The 19,602-nt window shown below is 42.8% G+C and overlaps 1 protein-coding gene across 1 annotated transcript in view; it reads right to left on the bottom strand.

The window, feature by feature from the left end:
• The window catches only part of PAQR5 (progestin and adipoQ receptor family member 5), a 91,442-nt gene that overhangs the window by 22,584 nt on the left and 49,256 nt on the right, over positions 1-19,602 (bottom strand). The window contains exon 4 of the mRNA XM_012555035.1: positions 1,455-1,582. Coding sequence (XP_012410489.1) covers positions 1,455-1,582 — 128 coding nt within the window. The remainder of the gene's footprint in view (positions 1-1,454; positions 1,583-19,602) is intronic.

Genomic DNA, 19,602 nt, shown 5'->3' with positions numbered 1-19,602 from the left:
GGAACAAGGGATATCACTGCTGATGTCAGATAGATCTTGGCTGAAAGCAGAGAACACCAGAAAGATGCTTACCTGTGTTTTACTGACTATGCAAAATCATTCAGCTGTGTGGATCATAAACAAATTATGGATAACGCTGCAAAGAATGGGAATTTCAGAACACTTAATTGTGCTTATGAGGAACCTGTACATAGACCAAGAGGTAGTTGTTCGAACAGAAAAAAGGAATACTCTGTGGTTTAAAATCAGGAAAGGTGTGCATCAGGGCTGTATCCTTTCACCATACTTATTCAGTCTGTATGCTGAGCAAATAATCCGAGAAACTGGAGTATATGAAGAATGCAGCATCAGGACTGGAGGAAGACTCATTAACAACCTGCGATATGCAGATGACATAACCTTGCTTGTTGAAAGTGAAGAGGACTTGAAGCACTTACTGATGAAGAGCAAAGACTACAGCCTTCAGTATGGATTACCTCTCAACATAAAAAAAAACAAAAATCCTCACAACTGGACCAATAAGCATGTGGGCCTTCCTGGGCGCCGTCTCCCATCACAGCCCTCCCTGGGTCCCTCCTACTCTCAGCTTCTCAACATGGTTGCAGTGGGAGTCCAGAGACAGCCTCTGCCACAATGTGGTGGGTGATATAAGCAAGTCACCTCTTCCTTAGGCCACACATATGTCAGCCAACAGTGGCCTGAAAGGGAGGGTGACCTGGATGACCTCTGAGGTCCTTCCAGCTCTGACACACTGTGAGGTCCTTCTGCATTCTGACCCCATCTCCAATGTCCACTCAGTAAGCAAAGTTGTGAGGCATGTGAAGCTGGTCTCCGCCCCACCTTTCTCAGCAAGGCCCTCTTCACCTTTCTGCAGCTCCCGTTTCTGTGTAAGTACTCCCCAGAGCCTCACACTTAGCTGGCGCCACTCAAGTGCCGCCTGATAAAGTGCCTCCAGAGCCATCATGGTGGTCCACAGCTCTGTGCCCAGCGCCTTTACCCATGTCCTCTCACGTAACCCTCACAGCACCCTGGGGAGGGACAACGACCATACCTGCCTCACAGATGGGGACATGTGAAGCTCAGAGAGGTGAAGTGACTTGCTCAGGTTACAGGCATTTTAACCAGGGCTTCTGGAAGACCCAGAAACCCTCCAAGACCAAAGGAAATGAAAATAATATTACCCCATCAGGCACTAGGGCAGGGGAGCTGGGCAAGTCTGGGGGGCTATCAGGAGCACCTCGAATCCTACCACAGCCCAGGCCCTAAAGCTCATCCCAGTGACAGGCTCCAACATCACCCACCTCCACACCCATGCATCGGTTTTGATGGGGATGGGGGGAGGGCAAAATCCCAGCTCAGAGTCTCCGCCCTCCCAAACCCAGCTGTGTTTCAGAGAATCCCCAGTTCCCGGGGCTCCTGAATGAGACAGACTAGTCAAGGGGGCCTGGAGATACCAGAAGGGCAGCAAGTGAGTCCAGATGTTGAGGGTCTCATTGTTCATCTGGAAAAGGCTGAGAAGGCAGGCAGTGGCCGAACTCTGCGGGTGCCGGTAGCCAAAGATGATGCCCTGCTCATGGAACACCTGCGGGGAGAAGAACGGGTGCTGGTGAGGGGAGGGGCGTGGGAGTCTGAGGAAGAACAGCTCTGCGGACCTCTGGTGTTCTCCTAGGCTGTGCACTGGGAGCCTGGGGCACTTGACCCCAAGTTGGAGGCCCACTGACCTGCTCCCTGTCCCCTCCCTCCTCTCTCTTCCCTTCCCTCCCTCCCTCCCTTCTCCTTCTTTCCTTCTCCCCCCACCCCCTTTCCTTCCCTCCCTCCCAATGGTTTCTAAAATCCCTGGTCCTCTAAGAAGCCTCCAGGCAGCTGCAGGGGAGAAGGCAGGGCCCAGGCTCCCTCCGGGAAGCTAGCCTGTCTGCAGCCCAGACACACTTACTCTTGGCATGAACGTCGCCTAAAGATCTGGCTCTGTACCCTCTACATGGGGACCACAGCCCAGCCTTTGGATGCCTCTGTGGTGGGCAGACATATATGCTATCTGTCTGAGCCAGCAAGCCCCGGATGTTAGGGGCTGGTGGGAAGATGTCTGCAGAAGCTCCTCCCAGCCCCCCAGCCTGGAGGCCGGGATATATTCACCAAGGCGCTTCATAAAGGCCTTTTGATGATGAAGACTATGATGCTGATACCTGGGCTGGAGAAGGAGGAGGCGGCTGGCCCAGGAGGGCCTTGCAAGCCACTCCCATCACCTGTAGCCCGCTTAGCGTGTCCCTCAAAAAACATGCCAATGAGAAACTCGGACTGGTCAGGTAAAATACGGGGTCTCAACCTCCTAGAGTATTATATCACATCCATTAAAAACGGTAACTATGAAGACGAGCAGGCACGAGGTAGAAAAGCTCAGGATGCAAGAGTAAGTGAAGAAAAGTGAATGTAGAGTGCATTACGGCCATTATTACGAGAACTGGAGGAACTGAAGTACGCACGGTGGGCGGAGGCTGGGAGGCATGCGGAAAAATGAAGAGTTTGGTTTGTTAAGGTAGGAGAATTGCAGAACACTTTTTTTTTTCTCTTTGTGTTGATTTAGATCACAGTTTCTCAACCTGGGCACTACTGACACTTTGGGATGGATAATAATCCTTTGTTACGGGGGCAATGGTGGTTCAATGGTAGAAATTCGGCATCCATGTAGGAGATCTGGCTTCAACTCCCAGTCCATGCAAATCATGCGCAGCTCCCACCCATCTGTCAGTGGAGGCTTGTGTGTTGCTGTGATGCTGGACAGGTTTCAGCAGAACTTCCCGACTAAGACAGACTAGGAAGAAAGACCTGGCAATCTACTTCCAAAAACCAGCCAGTGAATGGGGGCTGAACTGGCGTAACATAGTTTATAAAGAAAATGTTCTAGATCCTACTTTGGTGAGTAGCGCCTGGGGTCTTAAAAGCTTGTGAGCGGCCATCTAAGATACTCCACTGGTCTCACTCCGTCTGGAGCAAGGGAGAATGAAGATAACCAAGGACACAAGGGAAAGATTAGCCCAAAGGACTAATGGACCAAACTACCACAGCCTCCACCAGACTGAGTCCAGCACAACTAGATGGTGCCCAGATACCACCACTGACTGCTCTGACAGAGATCACAAGAGAGGGACAGAGCTGGAGAAAAATGTAGAACAAAATTCTAACTTACACACACAAAAAGACCAGACTTAACTGGTCTGACAGAGACTGGAGAAACCCTGGGAGTATGGCCCCTGACACCCTTATAGCTCAGTAATGAAGTCACTCCTGAGGTTCACCCTTCAGTCAAAGATTAGACAGGCTTATAAAACAAAAAGAGACTAAATGGGCACACCAGCCCAGGGGCAAAAACAAGAAAGCAGGAGGAGACAGGAAAGCTGGTAACGGGGAACCCAAAGTCGAGAAGGGGAGAGTGTTGACATGTCATGGGGTTGGCAACCAACGTCACAAAACAATACGTGTAGTCATTGTTTAATGTGAAACTAATTTGCTCTGCAAACCTGCATCTAAAGTATAAAAAAAAAAAATCAGTCAGTGAAAATCCAGTGGACCACAATGGTCCGATCCGCAGCAGATCACGGGACTGGCACAGGACCGGGCAGCATTTCGTTCTGTTGGATATGGGGTCACCATGAGTCAGGGGAGACTCAACAGCAGCTAACAACAACTCCTTGTTGTGGGGCTGTCCTGTGCTTTGTTGGATGTTTACCGGCATCCCTGGCCTCTCCCCACTACATGCCAGTAGAACCCAGTTGCGACAACCAAAAATGTCTCCAGATATAAGGTCAGATATCCCCTAGGGGCAAAATATCCCCTGGTTAAGAATTACTGATTGAAAAGAAGTTATAATCTTTGAAAGGTAAATTATAAATGAGTAGGTTAATCAAAGTAAGTAAGAAAAACAACGATAATATTAGCAATAATATAAACCAAAGGCACAACAGATTTTAAAGCTTTCTGTTTGATTTTCAAGGGCTATGGAAAGCAGAGATGGCTGGGAGAATTCCAACGTTGCCACCCATCTCTCATTTGGGTTACTGACGTTTTAGTTTAAGAAAGACTCTTCATACACAATTGATAACACAGCTCAGAATCTCTTGAGTTCTGAGTCGAAAGATCACGTGAAACAGTGGAGACAGTAAAGGGACACCAGAGTAACCCACCACCCATCTGTCAGTTTGCCGTACTGTGGTGGCTTGTGTGTTGCTATGACAGTGGAAGCTACACCACCGGTATTTCAAATACCATCAAGGTCGCCCATGGTGGGCAGGTTTCAGTTGAGCTTCCAGACTAAGACAGACTAGGAAGAAAGGCCCGCAAATTATTTCTGAAAATTAGCCCATGAAAACCCTATGGATTACAACACAACATTGTCCCCAGTATAGTGCTAGAAGATGAGACCCCTAGGTTGGAAGGCAGCAATGGATTCAAGCATGCCAGGGATCATGTGGATGGCACGGGACCAGGCAGCATTTCCTTCTGCTCTACACGGGGTTGCCATGATTCGGAGCCGACTCAACAGCAGCTAACAATACCCACCAGAGTGAAGAGTCAAATCTGAGGTGCCATGTGGCTTTGAGCTGGGCCACAACTTCAAGGCCTCAGTGTCCTTCCCTATAAAATGGGTGGCATTGGCTAGCTGGATGGTTAGTAAGTTCCTGTCCAGCAGGGGCTCTAAGTTTTTGAAAAACTCTTAGTTCAATTCTGGGTTAACTGGTAAGCTGCAGGGGAAGGAGATAATGAAGCTGGTTCACAGTCCAGTGAAGAGATACTATTTGAATTAGGTTTGGGGCTTAGCTAATAAAAGCGATTTGTTCCAGTTTTTGATTCACAGTTCAATTCTGCTGACATCCCTGGGTTACAGTGGACAGACTTCTATAATAGGCGGCTTGAGTTTTGGCTCTCAGCTTCCCACCCCACAGGGCTGGCGACGGGGAGGCAAATGGGCCCATGGCTTCAGCCTTAGCTCCATGTAGAGGAGGATGTGCCTGGTGACCTCCCCAAAGAGAGATGGCTCCTCAGAAGTCTCTCACTGGGTCTACCCTTCCCCCAGGCACGTGTCTGTATTTCTTCCCTTTTTTCAAATTAAAGCATTGACCACTTGCTGAAATGCAGACTCCAGAAAGGAGCAATCATTATTATTGATTCACTCCTTCGTATGAATGAGTTTAGCAGATTGCATATGGCAGGAGAGCTTGTGAAAAGGAGCCGGTGAGAGTAGAAGCCTCCAGAGCACTGGACATGATGGGGGAGGAGGCAGGGCGGGGGCTGTGGAGGAGCTCAGACCCCGTGATGGCCCCAGGTGGGAGCAGGAGGAGGCCACCCACGATTTGCCCAGGGTAACTAGTCTCCTTCTCTCTTTGAACCCTGGCAATCTGGGGAGCAACTAGGGAGCCAAAGCCAGAGTGAAACAGGGGAGCTGGCAAATCCATAAACTTGGCATCTTGTCCACACTTAGGAATCTGGCCCCAGATATGGGGTGTATATCGTGTTGCTACGATGCTGAACAGGCTTTAGAGGAGCTTCCAGACTAAGACAGGCCCTAGCCTAAAGAAAGGCCTGGCGATCTACTTCCGAAGATCAACCAATGAAAACTCTATGGGTCCGATCTATAACCAATCATGGGGATGGCGCAGGGCTGGACAGCATTTTGTTCCATTGTGCATGAGGTCGTCATGAGTTGGGGCCGGGTGGATGGCAGCTAAGCACGACAACAACATCCTACCACCAAAAGCAGGGCTGGGCCCAGATGAAAAGAACCTGCTTCCCAGAGGGTCCTGGACAGAGTGGGAGAAAAATGTAGAACAAAAAATCAAATGCACAAAAAAGAACAGACTTACTGGTCTGACAGAGACGAGAGGAACCCCCAAGACTATGGCCCTAAGACACCCTTCTGCTCTGGAACTGAAGCCATTCCTGGAGACCACCTTCCAACCAAACAATAGACAAGCCCATAAAATAAACAATAACGCCCCAGAGGAGTGTGCTCCTTAGAACAATTTAGAGATCAAAAGGGCAATATTTGCCCAAAAGCAAAGATGAGAAGGCAGGAAAGGGTAAAAAAATCAGGACGAAAGGAAATGGGAAGCAGAGGGCGGAAATGGGGAGAGTGCTGACACACTGTGGGGAGTGAAACCAAGGCCATGAAACACTTTATGTACAAACTGTCGAAGGGGAATCTAATCCGCACAGTAAAAAAGAAAAGAAGCTGCTTCCATCTGACCGCCTATCCTGAGACCAGACATGGATGAGATGCCCAACATCAAGCATGCAATCGGGGCAGGGTTCAAATAGCCCCTCCAAAAAAGATGGCAGATGGCCAAAGGATGGATGCAAGAAAGGGAGACCCTCAGACCCTGAGCAGCGACGTTCCAACTTAGAATAAACAGGCTGGCCTGCCCCGGCCCTCCCCAACTTGACCCTCAGCTTATCTGGCCCGTTGCTAGTCCTGAGTTCTGCTCCTGCTCTGAGCTCTGAGCTGAAGGAAGGGAGACAACTTCTTCCCACCTCCCCACTCTGGCCTTTAGCAAAGCAGAGAGAAGATCTTACAGGATGCGGGTTACAGAAACGGGGGATTAACCAGTAAGCACAGTGTGCACCGGTTTACGGTAAGCGAGGTACTCACGGGCTTAATTGTGCTTACTTAATAATCTGCAGTGCACATTTTCACATGGGTTTCACCATATCCTTATGTGAACCCATGAGACCCACGATGTGGAGAAACCCACGTGAAACGGTGCACTACAGATTAGTAAGTAAACACAATTAAGCCCGTGTGCACCTCGCTTATTGGGTAACCGTCCTGTACATAAATCTAAACAACAAGCTAAACATTTGAAAACAATTTTGGATTCCAAACCCAGCTTGACCTCACAAGGCAAATTACAATCAATGCCTTCATACTCCATAACTCAGCCTCATTTCTAAGCACCCCCTATGTGAGCAGGGCAATTTCCAGTGAAACGAAAGCGAACTGTGTGCAGCTTGCTCTTTGGAAGTTAGAACCCCCAGGCACTCAGGGCGGAAGGGCACATTAGTGAATTTTCCCTTTTAGATGCCACTGCAGGCTCAGCATCCAGGAGAGGCTCCCTCACCTGGCCAACACCCTGTGTACCTGCTCTCTGATGCCTGAAACTCCACCATGACAGTGTTAAACCTGGTTTTTCTAGCTATTAAACTGCCCGGGCAGTGCAAACTGTTAACGTGTTCGGCTGCTAACTGAGAGGTCGGAGGTTCAAGTCCACCCACAGGCGCCTTGGAAGACAGGCCTGGCAATCTACTTTCAAACCCCTGTGGAGCACAATTCTACTCTGACACACATGGCGTTGCCGTGAGTTGGAGCAGACATCCATGGCAAATGGTTTTAAACTGCAAATCACCTTGGGAAAATAATTGGGCATTTCCTACTGGCAGTAAATAAAAGCAGATTTTGATCAAGAGAAAGGGGATAGACAGAGTGGGATCAGGAGGCTGGCTGGCAGGCACTATTAGTTTGGTACTCCACATTTCATGTTCAAATCTCATGGAATCCTCCCAACAGTCCTGTGAGGAAGAGCATTTTATTGTCCCCATATCACAGAAAACGAAACTGAGGCTCGGGGAGGTTAGGGCATTTACCGAAGATCCCAGAAGTAGAGGGAGAAGAGCTGAAACCTAAATGCAAATATCAGACTCCATTTCCCCGGCTCCTTTGACATTATCACCGCTGCCACCAAGGAGAACTCCGTGGGGAGACGAAGCTCTCGCCCCTAGGTCTATGGTGTGATTTTGGCCCATCATGGACCTCTCCGGGCCTAGGCTTCTCCCTCTTTAAAGTAGTGAGGTTGGATGACAAAGTCTCTAAGCCAGTGCCTCACAAACTTTCACACGTCTGCAGAGCACCTGCGGATCTTACTGGAATTGGGTGGAGCATTTCTAATAAGCCTCCAGGGGTGCTGATGCTGCAGCTGCCTCTGGCTCCAAAGCCCAGGCTCCTGCCTCAGCACCCTGCTGCCACCACCCTGCCCAGAATTCAGTTCATCGCGGGAGAGGAGGTTCCTCTAGGTAAGAGGGGCAACGTGAACACAAAGGCATGGGCGCGAGAGGGCATGACAGGGAATAGTGTGAGCCTAGCAGGGAGTCTGGTGAGGTGTTTGGGAGCAGAGAGAGAGGGCAGAGTGGGCAGGGAACAGTGGCAGGCCATGGATTGCGGCATCGATTATAAACTGCCATTTAGTGCCTGCTGGGTGCCACTGGGCTGGACACTATTGTCTCATGCAGGACCATGCTTAGTCCCAGCAGGACAGAGCGTTTCAGGTCTCAATTAAAAGAGCACAAAACATCACTTGCACACAAAGCACATGCAATTACAACTGTTAGCTGCTGTCCAGTCAGCTTATGTCATGGCACCCTTATGTATAATAGAACAAAATGCTGCTTGGTTGTTAAGGATTGAATTGTGACCCCCCCAAAAAATGTGTGTCAACTTGGCTAGGCCACGATTCCCAGTATTGTGTGGTTGTCCACCATTTTGTGATCTCATGTGATTATCCTATGTGTTGTAAATCCTAACCTCTGTGATGTTAACAAGCCAGGATTAGAGGCAGTTATGTTGATGAGGCAGGACTCATCTACAGGATTAGGTTGTATCTTGAGTCAATCTCTTTGAGATATAAAAGACAGAATTGAGCATAGAGAAGAGGGACCTCATTACTACCAAGCAAGATGAGCCCAGAGTGGAGTGCATCCTTTGGACCGTGAGTCCCTGCGCTGAGAAACTCCTAGACCAAGGGGAAGCTTGATGACAAGGACCTTCCCCCAGAACTGACAGAGAGAGAAAGCCTTCCCCTGGAGCTAACACCCTGAATTCAGACTTCTAGCCTCCCAGACTGTGAGACAATAAATTTCTATTTGTTAAAACCATCTACTTGTGGTATTTCTGTTATAGGGGCACTAGATAACTAAGACACCGGTCCTGTGTCATCTTTGTGCTTGTTGGTATGTTTGAGTCCATTGTTTGGGTTATTGTGTCAATCCATCTCAGTGAGGGTTTCCCTGGTTTTGCTGACTCTCTACGAAATAGGATGGCTTTTTCTAGCGATTGGTCTTTCCACTAGAACTGTAAATAGACTGAATTAATAGCCAATAATTGATGGTATTAAACAATGGCAGGTAAATGCCAATTTAGAACACTGGTGTGATGTTGTTAAAAAAATCATGTGCCCAACATTCAGTCAAGCATAAGGATGATTTTCATACCTATAGTGCAATATTTACAGAAGATGATAATAAATTTCTTCTAGCTGAACATGTAAGATGGATAAAAAAATAATTAAACAAGTTGTCACTATCTGGGATGAAGGTTTTAAAGAAATTTAATATTTGAATGTGCAATAAAGCAAAAAAAAAAATACATAAAATGTTTTTTAAAAATACATAAGGATCCCTGGTGACACAACAGTTAAGCACTTGGCTGCTCACTGAAAGGTTTGCAGTTCGAACCTACCCAGTGGCTCCACAGAAGAAAAGATCTGGCGATTTGCTTCCATAAAGATTACAGCCAATAAAACTGTGTGGGGCAGTTCTACTTAGTAACGCAGGGGGTCGCTATGATTGAAATCAACTCTGTGACACCTAACAACAACACCATTACTCAGTTCAGGTAGAGCATAACAGGGAGAAAAATCCTGTTGAACAACTAACATTATACAGTGTTGACCTACAGAAGATGAAAGCAAGGTAACTGAAATAATGGAACATTCCATTGGTTGTACATTTGCTGTAAAAAATGCCATTTTTATTTAAGAACTGGGAAAAATGATTTTTCAATTGTAGTTATTGATTTAAAAATCTGTCATGGGTAAGCTTATGATAACAGTATACCATGGTTAGTAAGGAAAGAGGTATACAAGCCTAAAAAAAAAAAAAAAAAACTGTTGCTGCTAAGTCAATTCTGACTAATAGCGACCCTATAGGACAGAACAGAACTGCCCCAAGGAGCAGCTGATGGATTCAAACTGCCGACCTTTTGGTTAGTAGCCGAATGCTTAACCACTGCGCTACTAGGGCTATGTCACACCCCCTCAAAGATGTCCATGTTCTAATAGCCAGAACTTGGGAGTATGTTAGGTTACATGGTGAAGGGGAATTAAAGTTGCTCATGGAATTAAAGTTATTAATCATCTGACCTTAAAACAGGGAGATTATCTGGGTTAATCAGGTGAGCCCAAAGTAATCACAAAGGTTCTTAAAAGTGGAAGAGGAAGGCAGAAGAGGAGAATCAGAAGAGATGTGGCTACTGAAGAATGGTCAGAAAAATGCAACACTGCTGGCTCTGTAGATGGAGGAACGGGGCTGACAGAAGCTGGAGATCTCCCTAGAGCCTCCAGAAAGGAGCACAGCCCTGCCATTAGCCCAGTGTTATGGATTGAATTGTGTACCCCCAAAATACGTGTCAACTTGGTTAGGTCATGATTCCCAGTATTGTGTGGTGATGGATGTAATTTTTCTATGTGTTGAAAACCCTAATCTCTGCCTGTGGTTAATGAGGCAAGACTAGATTATGTTAAAGAGGATTAGGGTGGGATGTAACACCCTTACTCAGATCACATCCCTGATCCAATGTAAAAGGAGTTTCCCTGGGGTGTGGCCTGCATCACCTTTTATCTTACAAGAGATCAAAGGAAAGAGAAGTGAGCAGAGAGTTGGGGACCTCATACCACCAAGAAAACAGCACTGGGAGCAGAGCACATCCTTTGGACCCAGGGTTCCTGTGCAGAGAAGCTCTGAGACTGTGGGAAGACTGATGACAAGGACCTTCCTCCAGAACCAACAGAGAGAGAAAGTTTTCCCCTGGAGCTGGCTCCCTGAATTTGGACTTTTAGCACCCTGGACTGTGGAAGAATAAACTTCTCTTTGTCGAAGCCATCCACTTGTGGTATTTCTGTTATAGCAGCACTGGATGACTAAGACACCCAGTGAGACCCATGTTGGACTTCAAATCTGCCAAAATGCAAGACAATAAATGTGTGTTGTTCTAAGCTACCAAATTTGTGGTAATTTGTTACAGCAGCAACAGAAAACTAACAAGAGGTCAGAACTGGACCAAAATCCAGAAGCACTCTTAGTGCTGTCTATTGCAGTGCATGGTTTGAATTTCTTACTAGGAAAATGGATGATGTTCTTTGGAACAATTCTAAGATTGTATATGATATTTTCCAAATCTTTCCCCAACATGGGCCATCTTGCTGAAACATATCCAACTTGCCCTTAAACTACTCTTATTCACGAAATGGAAATGCCAAATAAATGTCATTAAGCAATTAGATTTAATTTAGACAGAATACAAGATGACAAGAAGAAATCAGTAAAACAACAGAAAATCCTCAAATACAGAGCAAAGTCCATCTTTGATGGGAAATGAAATTAATTTTGAATCTGAGCTCTCCACAGGTATTTGGTGTGAAATGTATAATAATGTGAGCAAGGGCCTACAAAAAAATTCTAGGTTTGGCTATTCCAGTTTTAAAGGGATTAAAAATACATCTTGATTTTAAAAAATATGTATAGGATTTTTCAAAACCAAAGGAACCGTAAGTGAAATATGCAACAAAAGTGACATTCTAATAAAATAAAATTTGAAAAAAGGAAACAAAAATGTCTGTGAACTATGAAGGAGAAGATTCCCATACAAATAATCTTGAAATCAATTTCTAATGAGGTTATTTTCTGGCCAATGTAGACTGAGGTACAATTTTGATTTAGCAAAATACTGCTGTATTCAGTTTTCTTTATAACATCCAAAGATTGAAGACTTGGGGAAAAAACTGAAGAAGTACTATATGGATCTAGATATTGCTTTGACAGTGAAATAGCACTATAAGTGATAGTGAATTATATGATGAAATTAAAATATTCTAAGGTTGTAAACCTCATTACAACATTTGAACTTGATACGAAAAATTTATGGTTCATTTCTGAATGTGAGTGTGACTTTAAGAATATTTTTTAATACTTCCAACTGCTCTAACTTAGCAGAACCAAGTTTCTCCCAACTGAAATTAATTTAAAAGATTAAGAACTCCAATGACTCAAGAATAGTGGTCTAATTTGGCACCAATATTAATAGAGCGCAAATTATATGATAATGTTGATTACAACAAAATGACTCATATTTTTTGCTGAAATGAAAAGCAATAAAAATAAATTTTATGCACTAAGTAGACAATAATTTATGAATTATGTATGCTTTTATTTTATTACTTACCCACACATGACTAATCCATCAGCATAACATCCAGACATGTGTAACAATAATTAAATTTAGCTGCCTTTGATGGTTTGCTGACTTTAGCTAGATCAGAATCATAGCTTTATACATTTTTTAGTCATTGTAAAGGTATATTTGTCAGGGTAGGAGAATAGAAATATTTTACATAACTTCATCTGCAACTTTAAAATATTTAGACGTATGGTCTGTGACCTCTATTTTTTCTCTTGATTCAGACCCAGCATACGTTAGGGGCGGGCCTGGTTTCATTTAATCATCATGAGAGCACTGCAAGATAGGTGTTTTAGGCTGGGTTCTCTAGGGAAGCAAAACCAGTGAAGCATATAAATATACGTAGAGAGAGATTTATATCAAGGAAATGGCTCACGTCATTGTAGAGGCTGGAACGTCCCAAGTCCATAGGTTAGGATAGATGCTTCTCCTGATTCACATAGCCACAGGGGCTGGCAAACCCAAGATCAGCAGGACTCTTGCTCACGGGCTGCTAAGATTGATGAATCCCAAGATCAGCAGGCAAGACCGCAGGTAAGCTGCTAGCTCAAGTCCTAAGAACCAGAAGTCAGATGAGCAGGAGCCAGCTGCAGGATTCAGCACGAGCAAAAAGCCCACGAGCCTTGCCAGAATGTCCACTTATATTCAATGCAGGCCACATGCCCAAGGAAACTCCCTTTCAACTGATTGGCTACTCACAGCAGATCCCATCAAGAAGGTGATCACAACAGCATACAACTGCCAAACCTCTGAGAATCATGGCCCAGCCAAGCTGACACACAACCTTAACCATCACAATAGGTATTGTCAATCCCATTTTACAGATAAGAAAACTGAAGCTCAGTGCGATGTAGTTTCCAAGGCCATAAAAAATAGCAGAACCAAGAGGCAAACCCTAGTCTGTTAGATTCTGAAGCCCATACATGTTTCACTGTATCCAGCCTAGTGGAACCAGGAATTGCAACCAATATATTTTATGGAAATTCTAAGCCTATAAAAGTGTTCAGAAGGAAGCAATCCCTGACCCAGAGTGATGAAAGAAGGACCTGGAAGAATGGCTGGGGGACTTCTGGTTCTGGTAGAATGATGGCCAATCAGATATCCTGAAGGATCCTTCTGACTAAAACAAAACCCTGGATGATATATCATCATATGTTGGATTATACATGGTGGTATTTTTTTAAATGTATTACCAAGATGGCACAAAAGTAAGGAAGTCACAAGGCCCCAAAACAAAGTGAAACTAGGAACTCTAAGAGATAAGCCACTTTCACCATCAGAGTTTCTGCTGCCAGACTTTGTAAACAAGAGCTGAAATCTAAGGCTCACCGAGGCAACGAATCTAATAGAAGACTTCTACCAATAAGTGAATGAGAAATAAATCCTACCGAGTAGAAGGTGACAGCAAGAAAAATTATCTCTATGGATGCTAGTATTGGGTGAATGAGAAAAACAAATTCTCCTAAGAATTCATAACTATCAGCTAGTCCTCATGTGGGTTTGTGACCCAAATCCACACTACCTCTGTGGTCCAAGAAATCTCAAGTGGAAAATTTAAAGTGGTTACAAACAGAAAGTTGTCAAAGTTCTGTTACTCTCTCATGCAAGTAACAAAAGCAAACGCAAATCCTCTCTGAAGGATTTCTACTTTAATACAAGCCACAGATAAAGTTCCAAGCAAAATTAGTGGCAGAGATATATATAAATATATATATATATGCACATACAGATACGAAAACAAAACACCATGAATGAGAAATAGTAAAAAGAGTAGACAACGGAAACAGAAATCAAAGAACACAGATATTGAAATATAAAACAACTATGTTTAATATGTTTAAAGAAACTAAGAGTTTAAAAATATGAACAAAAAACTAGCAGATGTGAGAGGAACCTCATTTAACTTTTAGAAATAAAATAATTGATATTAATAATTCATTGAAAGGATAACTAGCAGATTAGATGTAGGTGAAGAGAAAGTTAGTGAACTGAAAGTAGAGACAACAACAATAAAAAAGTATCCAGATTGCAGTCCAGAAAGATTAAGTGATAGAAAATATGAAAGTGCAAGTAAGAGACATGAAGAATATTTCTCCATAAGGAGAAAATAGAATGGTTTTGATGTAGTATTTGAAGAGATTATAGCTGATAAATTTCTAGAATTGTTGAAAGTACCAGACCTCAGATTCAACAAGTTAAGTATGGCAGAGATAGTTGGTGTTCACCAAATATTTCACGTGTTTTCATACATTTTTCAAGAGTTTCTTGCAGTTAGTTTGGGGTCATGTGGATAGTTCTGGCTAATGTCACTTCTAGGCCAAGACAGTTAAAAGCACTATACCTCTTGTAGTAGACAGCGTGATGCACTTTCCAGGACCACTACCCTTCAGAACTGCCACACTTATCCCTCTACAGGAATTACTTCTGGCCAAAGTAGAAAACCTTGCCCTGGTTATACTCTCTCCCCAGAGGCAGTCTGACCTCCTTTTCTTACTTGGAACAACTCTGAAAGGCCAGCACAGTGTAGAACACAGTGTAATGGCTGAGGCCTCTGATGCAACTTCTCCTTCTACCCAGTACTGTTGCTCTCACTTCCTTACAGGTGATGATCCCAAGAACACTTTCCAACAAATTTCCTATGCACTAAACTTCATCTCACAGGCTGATTCTGGGAAACTCATCGACTGACTCTCTTCCCCTTCTGTGGCGACTTTGAAGGACACATGTCGCAGATGATGCAACTACAAGATGGTAGATCTTCCATCTGCCTGGGTCACTCACAGTCCCCACTGACTACTTAGCTATGCAATGCGAGTGTACAATAAACCTTTGCTATGTTAAGTCATTGAGCTATTAAGTGTAATTTTTTAACGCAGCATAGCTAACCCTTCTTTCTTAGTACAGTTATTAAAATCACTAGGGTAACCACTAAACCAATAGATACAGGGCATATTTATAATATACTGATTATAAAACCAGTGGAGGGGGAAAATCGAATGTGAAAGTAAAATGAAAAACAAGAATATAAAATTAAATCCATTGCTGGTGGGAATGCAAAATGGTACAGCTGTTGTGGAAAACAGTGTGGTGGTTCCTCAAAAAAACTGAAAATAGATCACAGTTTAGGAGGCTAGAAGTCTGAACTCAAGTCACCAGCTCCAAGAGGAGGCTTTCTCTCTCTGTCAGCTCTGGTGGAAGGTCCTTGTTATCAATCTTCCCCTGGCCTAGAAGCCCCTCAGCGCAGTGACCCAGGGTCCAAAGGTCGCACTCCACTCCCGAATCTTCTTCCTTGGTGGTAGTCAGGTCGCTCACTCTCTCTCTACTTGCTTCTCTCTTTAGATCTCAAAAGAGATTGATTCAAGATACAACCTAATCCTGTAGATTGAGTCCTGCCTCATTAACATAACTGCCTCTAATTCCACCTTATTAACATCATACAGGTTGAATTTACAACACATAGGATAATTACATGAGATCACAAAATGGAGGACAACCACACAATACTGGGAATCACGGCCTGGCCAAGTTGACACACATTTTTGGGGGACACAATTCAATCCATAACAAACTCAAAAGATTAGATAGGAATCCTAGGGAGCAGTGAGTTTATGTTAATAAGAAAGGAACAACTCAGAAAAGGAAGGTGAGAATGTTCGCACAACTCGAAGAATGTAATCAATGTCACTAAATTGTACATGTAGAAACTGTTGAATTGGTATATGTTTTGCTGTGTATAGTCTCAGCAACAACAAAACAAATAAAATTTAGGAAAAAAAAAAAAACCTCAATCCAAAGAAGCAAGAAAGGAAGGGACAACTAAACAGAGAAAGTAAGACAAATAGGAAGCACTTAAGATGATAGAAATAAAGGCAACTGTGTCAAAAACCATTATAAATATAAACAGACTAAACTGTCCAGTTAAAAGACAAATATTGTCAAACTAGATATCATCCAGCTATACGATGTTTACAAGAGACACAATGAAAACATAAGGCCAGGGAAAGAGTAAAAGTCAAAGGGAAGCAAAGGGATAAACCAGACAAATGACAACAACAAAGCTGGAGTCATTATATTAATATCAGACAGATAGATTCTAAGACAAAAAGCATCACCAGAAGTGTTTCGAGACCAAAGTTCATTAATGGTTACCAGGGGCAGCGGAAGGGAGGAAAAGTGAGACATGGCTTAAGGGACGCTGACTTCTGTGAAGTGTGATGGGAAAATCTGGAAATGATTATTGATGATGGTTGAATAACGTGATGAACGTAATTAATGTCACTGAATTGTACATGTGAAGAATGTTGAAGTGACGAATGTTTTGTTACATAGATTTACTACAATTAAAAAGAAAAGCATTGCTAGAGATAAAGAAAATCACACCATAGTGATAAGAACCTCACTTCATCAGAAAGATATAGCAGTTATAAACTTGGATGTAATCAAAAAGCATTGGCTCAAAATGTATTAAGCCAAAATGGACTGATCTTCAAGGAGTAACTCACAAATCTACCATCATAGTGTAACATTTAAACACATCTCAGTTATGAGTGGATCAAGCAGAAAAAAATTAGTAATATAAAAATATTTGATCATATGGACATATATGGAATATTGCCCCCAATAATTAGAGACTATATATATAGTCTTTTCAGGCACACTTAGAAGATTTATGAAAATTGATCATATGGTAGGCTATAAAGCTAGTGTAAACAAATTTCAAAGACTGGAATAAAAGAGGGCATTCTCAGGCCACAGTCAATTAACTTAAATAAATAACATTAAAAAAGAAAACTCCATACATTTGGAAATCAAGATTAAAAAAAAATTTGTAAGCACTCACAAGTCATAAAAGAAATCAAAATGGAAATTAGAAATTAATCAGGACATATGAAATCATACTAGAAATTAGAAATTACTTAGAACACATCTGAATGCAGTTAAAGCAATACTTACAAGGAAATATAGATCCTTAAATGCTTACATTAGGAGATGATGAGTGAAAATTAAGGAGTGAAGCATTTAACTTAACAAGTTAGAACAGAAATAGTAAAATAAATGCAAAGTAGGAAGAAGAAAAAAAGAACAGCAGACATTAATGAAATAGAAAACATACAATAGAGGCTCTACTAAGCCCAGAATTGCTTCTTTTCAAAGACCAAAAAAAAAAAAAAAAGATAAACTGACAAGATTAATCAATAAGAAAAGACAAACACACACAGATACACATACACACATACACACAATCATCTTAATAGACAGAGAAAAAGCATTGGACAAAATCCAATACTCTTTCACAGTTTAAAAAAAACACCAAAAAATAGGAATAAAGGCCAGCTACGAAAAACTCACAGCTAACATACTTAATCATGAAAGATTGAATGCTTTGCCCCTACGATCAGGAACAAGACAGAGATACCTGCTTTTACCACTTCTATTCAATATTTTACTGGCAGTTCTAGCCAGGGTGACTAGGCAAGAAAAAGAAATAAAAGACATCCAGATTAGAAAGGAAGTGGTAACACTATTTCTATTTGTAGAGACATGAGCTTATATATAGAAAATCCTAATGCAACAGTTAAGCACTCATCTGCTAGCCAAAAGGTTGGTGGTTCAAACCCACTCAGTGGCTCCATAGGAGAAAGACCCGATGATCATCTGTTCCTGTAAAGATTACAGCCTATTGGGCAGTTCTACTCTGTCACATGGGGCCACTATAAGTCAGAATCGACTCAACAGCACACAACCACAACAACAATGGAACCACTAAAAACCATTAGAACTAATAAACAAGTTCAACAGGGTTGCAAGACATAAAATCAATATGCAAAACTCAATTGTATTTCTATACACTAGTAATGAACCATCAAAAAATAAATTTAAGAAAACAATTTCGCTTATAATAGCATCAAAAAACAATAAAACAGGAATAAATTTAACAAAAGAAGTGCAAGACTTATACACTGAAAACTACAAAGCATTGTTGAAAGAAATTAAAGAACATCTAAATAAATGGAAAGACATCGCATGTTCATGGATCGGGAGACTTAATATTATTAAGATGGCAATATTCTTCAAACTGATCTACAGATTCAATGCAATGTCTGTCAAAATCCCAACTACTTTTTGCAGAAATTGACAAGCTGGTTCTCAAACTGAATGGAAATGTAGGGGACCCTGAACAGCTAAAATGATCTTGAAATAAAAGAACAAAGTTGGAAGACTCATACTTTCTGATTTCAAAACTTACTACAAAGCTACAGTGATCAAGACAGTGTGGTACAGACATAAGGATAGACATACAGATGAATGGAATAGGACTGAGTTCAGAAACAAATCCTTATACTTATGGTCATTGGACGCGGAACGAGGGCTATCATTGCTGATGTCAGATGTATCATAGCTGAAAGCAGAGAAGACCAGAAAGATATTTACTTGCGATTTACTGGCTAATTCGAGAAACTGGAGTCTATGAAGAACACAGCATCAAGATTGGAGGAAGACTCATTAACAACCTGTGCTATTGCAGATGACACAACATAAAGAAAACAAAAGTCCTCACAACTAGATCAGTAAGCAACATCATAATAAATGGAGAAAATATTGACGTTGTCAAGGATTGCATTTTACTTGGATCCACAATCAACGCCCATGGAAGCAGCAGTCAAGAAATCAAACAACATAGTGCAATGGGCAAATCTGCTGCAAAAGACCTCTTTAAAGTGCTGAAAGGCAAAGACGTCACCTTGAGGAGTAAGGTGCACCTGAACTAAGCCATGGTATTTTTCAGTCGCCTATATGCATGCAAAAGCTGGACAACAAATAAGGAAGACTGAAGAACTGATGCCTTTGAATTATGGTGTTGGTGAAGAATATTGAATATACCAAGGACTGCCAGAAGAACGAACAGAAGTACAGCCAGAATGCTCCTTAGAAGCGAGGATGGCATAACTTTGTCTAACGTACTTCGGACATGCTATCAGGAGGGACCAATCCCTGGAACAGGACATCATGCTTGGTAAAGTAGAGGGTCAGTGAAAAAGAGGAAGACTTCAAGGAAATGGACTAACATAGTGGCTGCAACAATGGGTTCAAACATAGCAACGACTGTGAGGATGGCACAGAACTGGGCAGTGTTTTGTTCTGTTGTACATAGGGTCACCATGAGTCAGAATGGACTGGATGGCACTTGATAACAACAACAATGTACCCAGCCCTGTTTTTAGGCACAGAGATAGATATTCAGATAGCTCAAGAGCTGTTATTGAGTCAACTCGGACTCATGGCTACCTTATGTGCTCATGGTGACCTTCTGTGCTCATGGTGACCTT

The sequence above is a fragment of the Trichechus manatus genome, unplaced genomic scaffold (genome assembly GCF_000243295.1).
Source record: "Trichechus manatus latirostris isolate Lorelei unplaced genomic scaffold, TriManLat1.0 scaffold00030, whole genome shotgun sequence".
Lineage (NCBI taxonomy): Eukaryota > Metazoa > Chordata > Mammalia > Sirenia > Trichechidae > Trichechus > Trichechus manatus.
The sequence above is the reverse complement of the archived record's forward strand: the minus strand, read 5'-3'. Positions and strand labels throughout refer to the sequence as shown.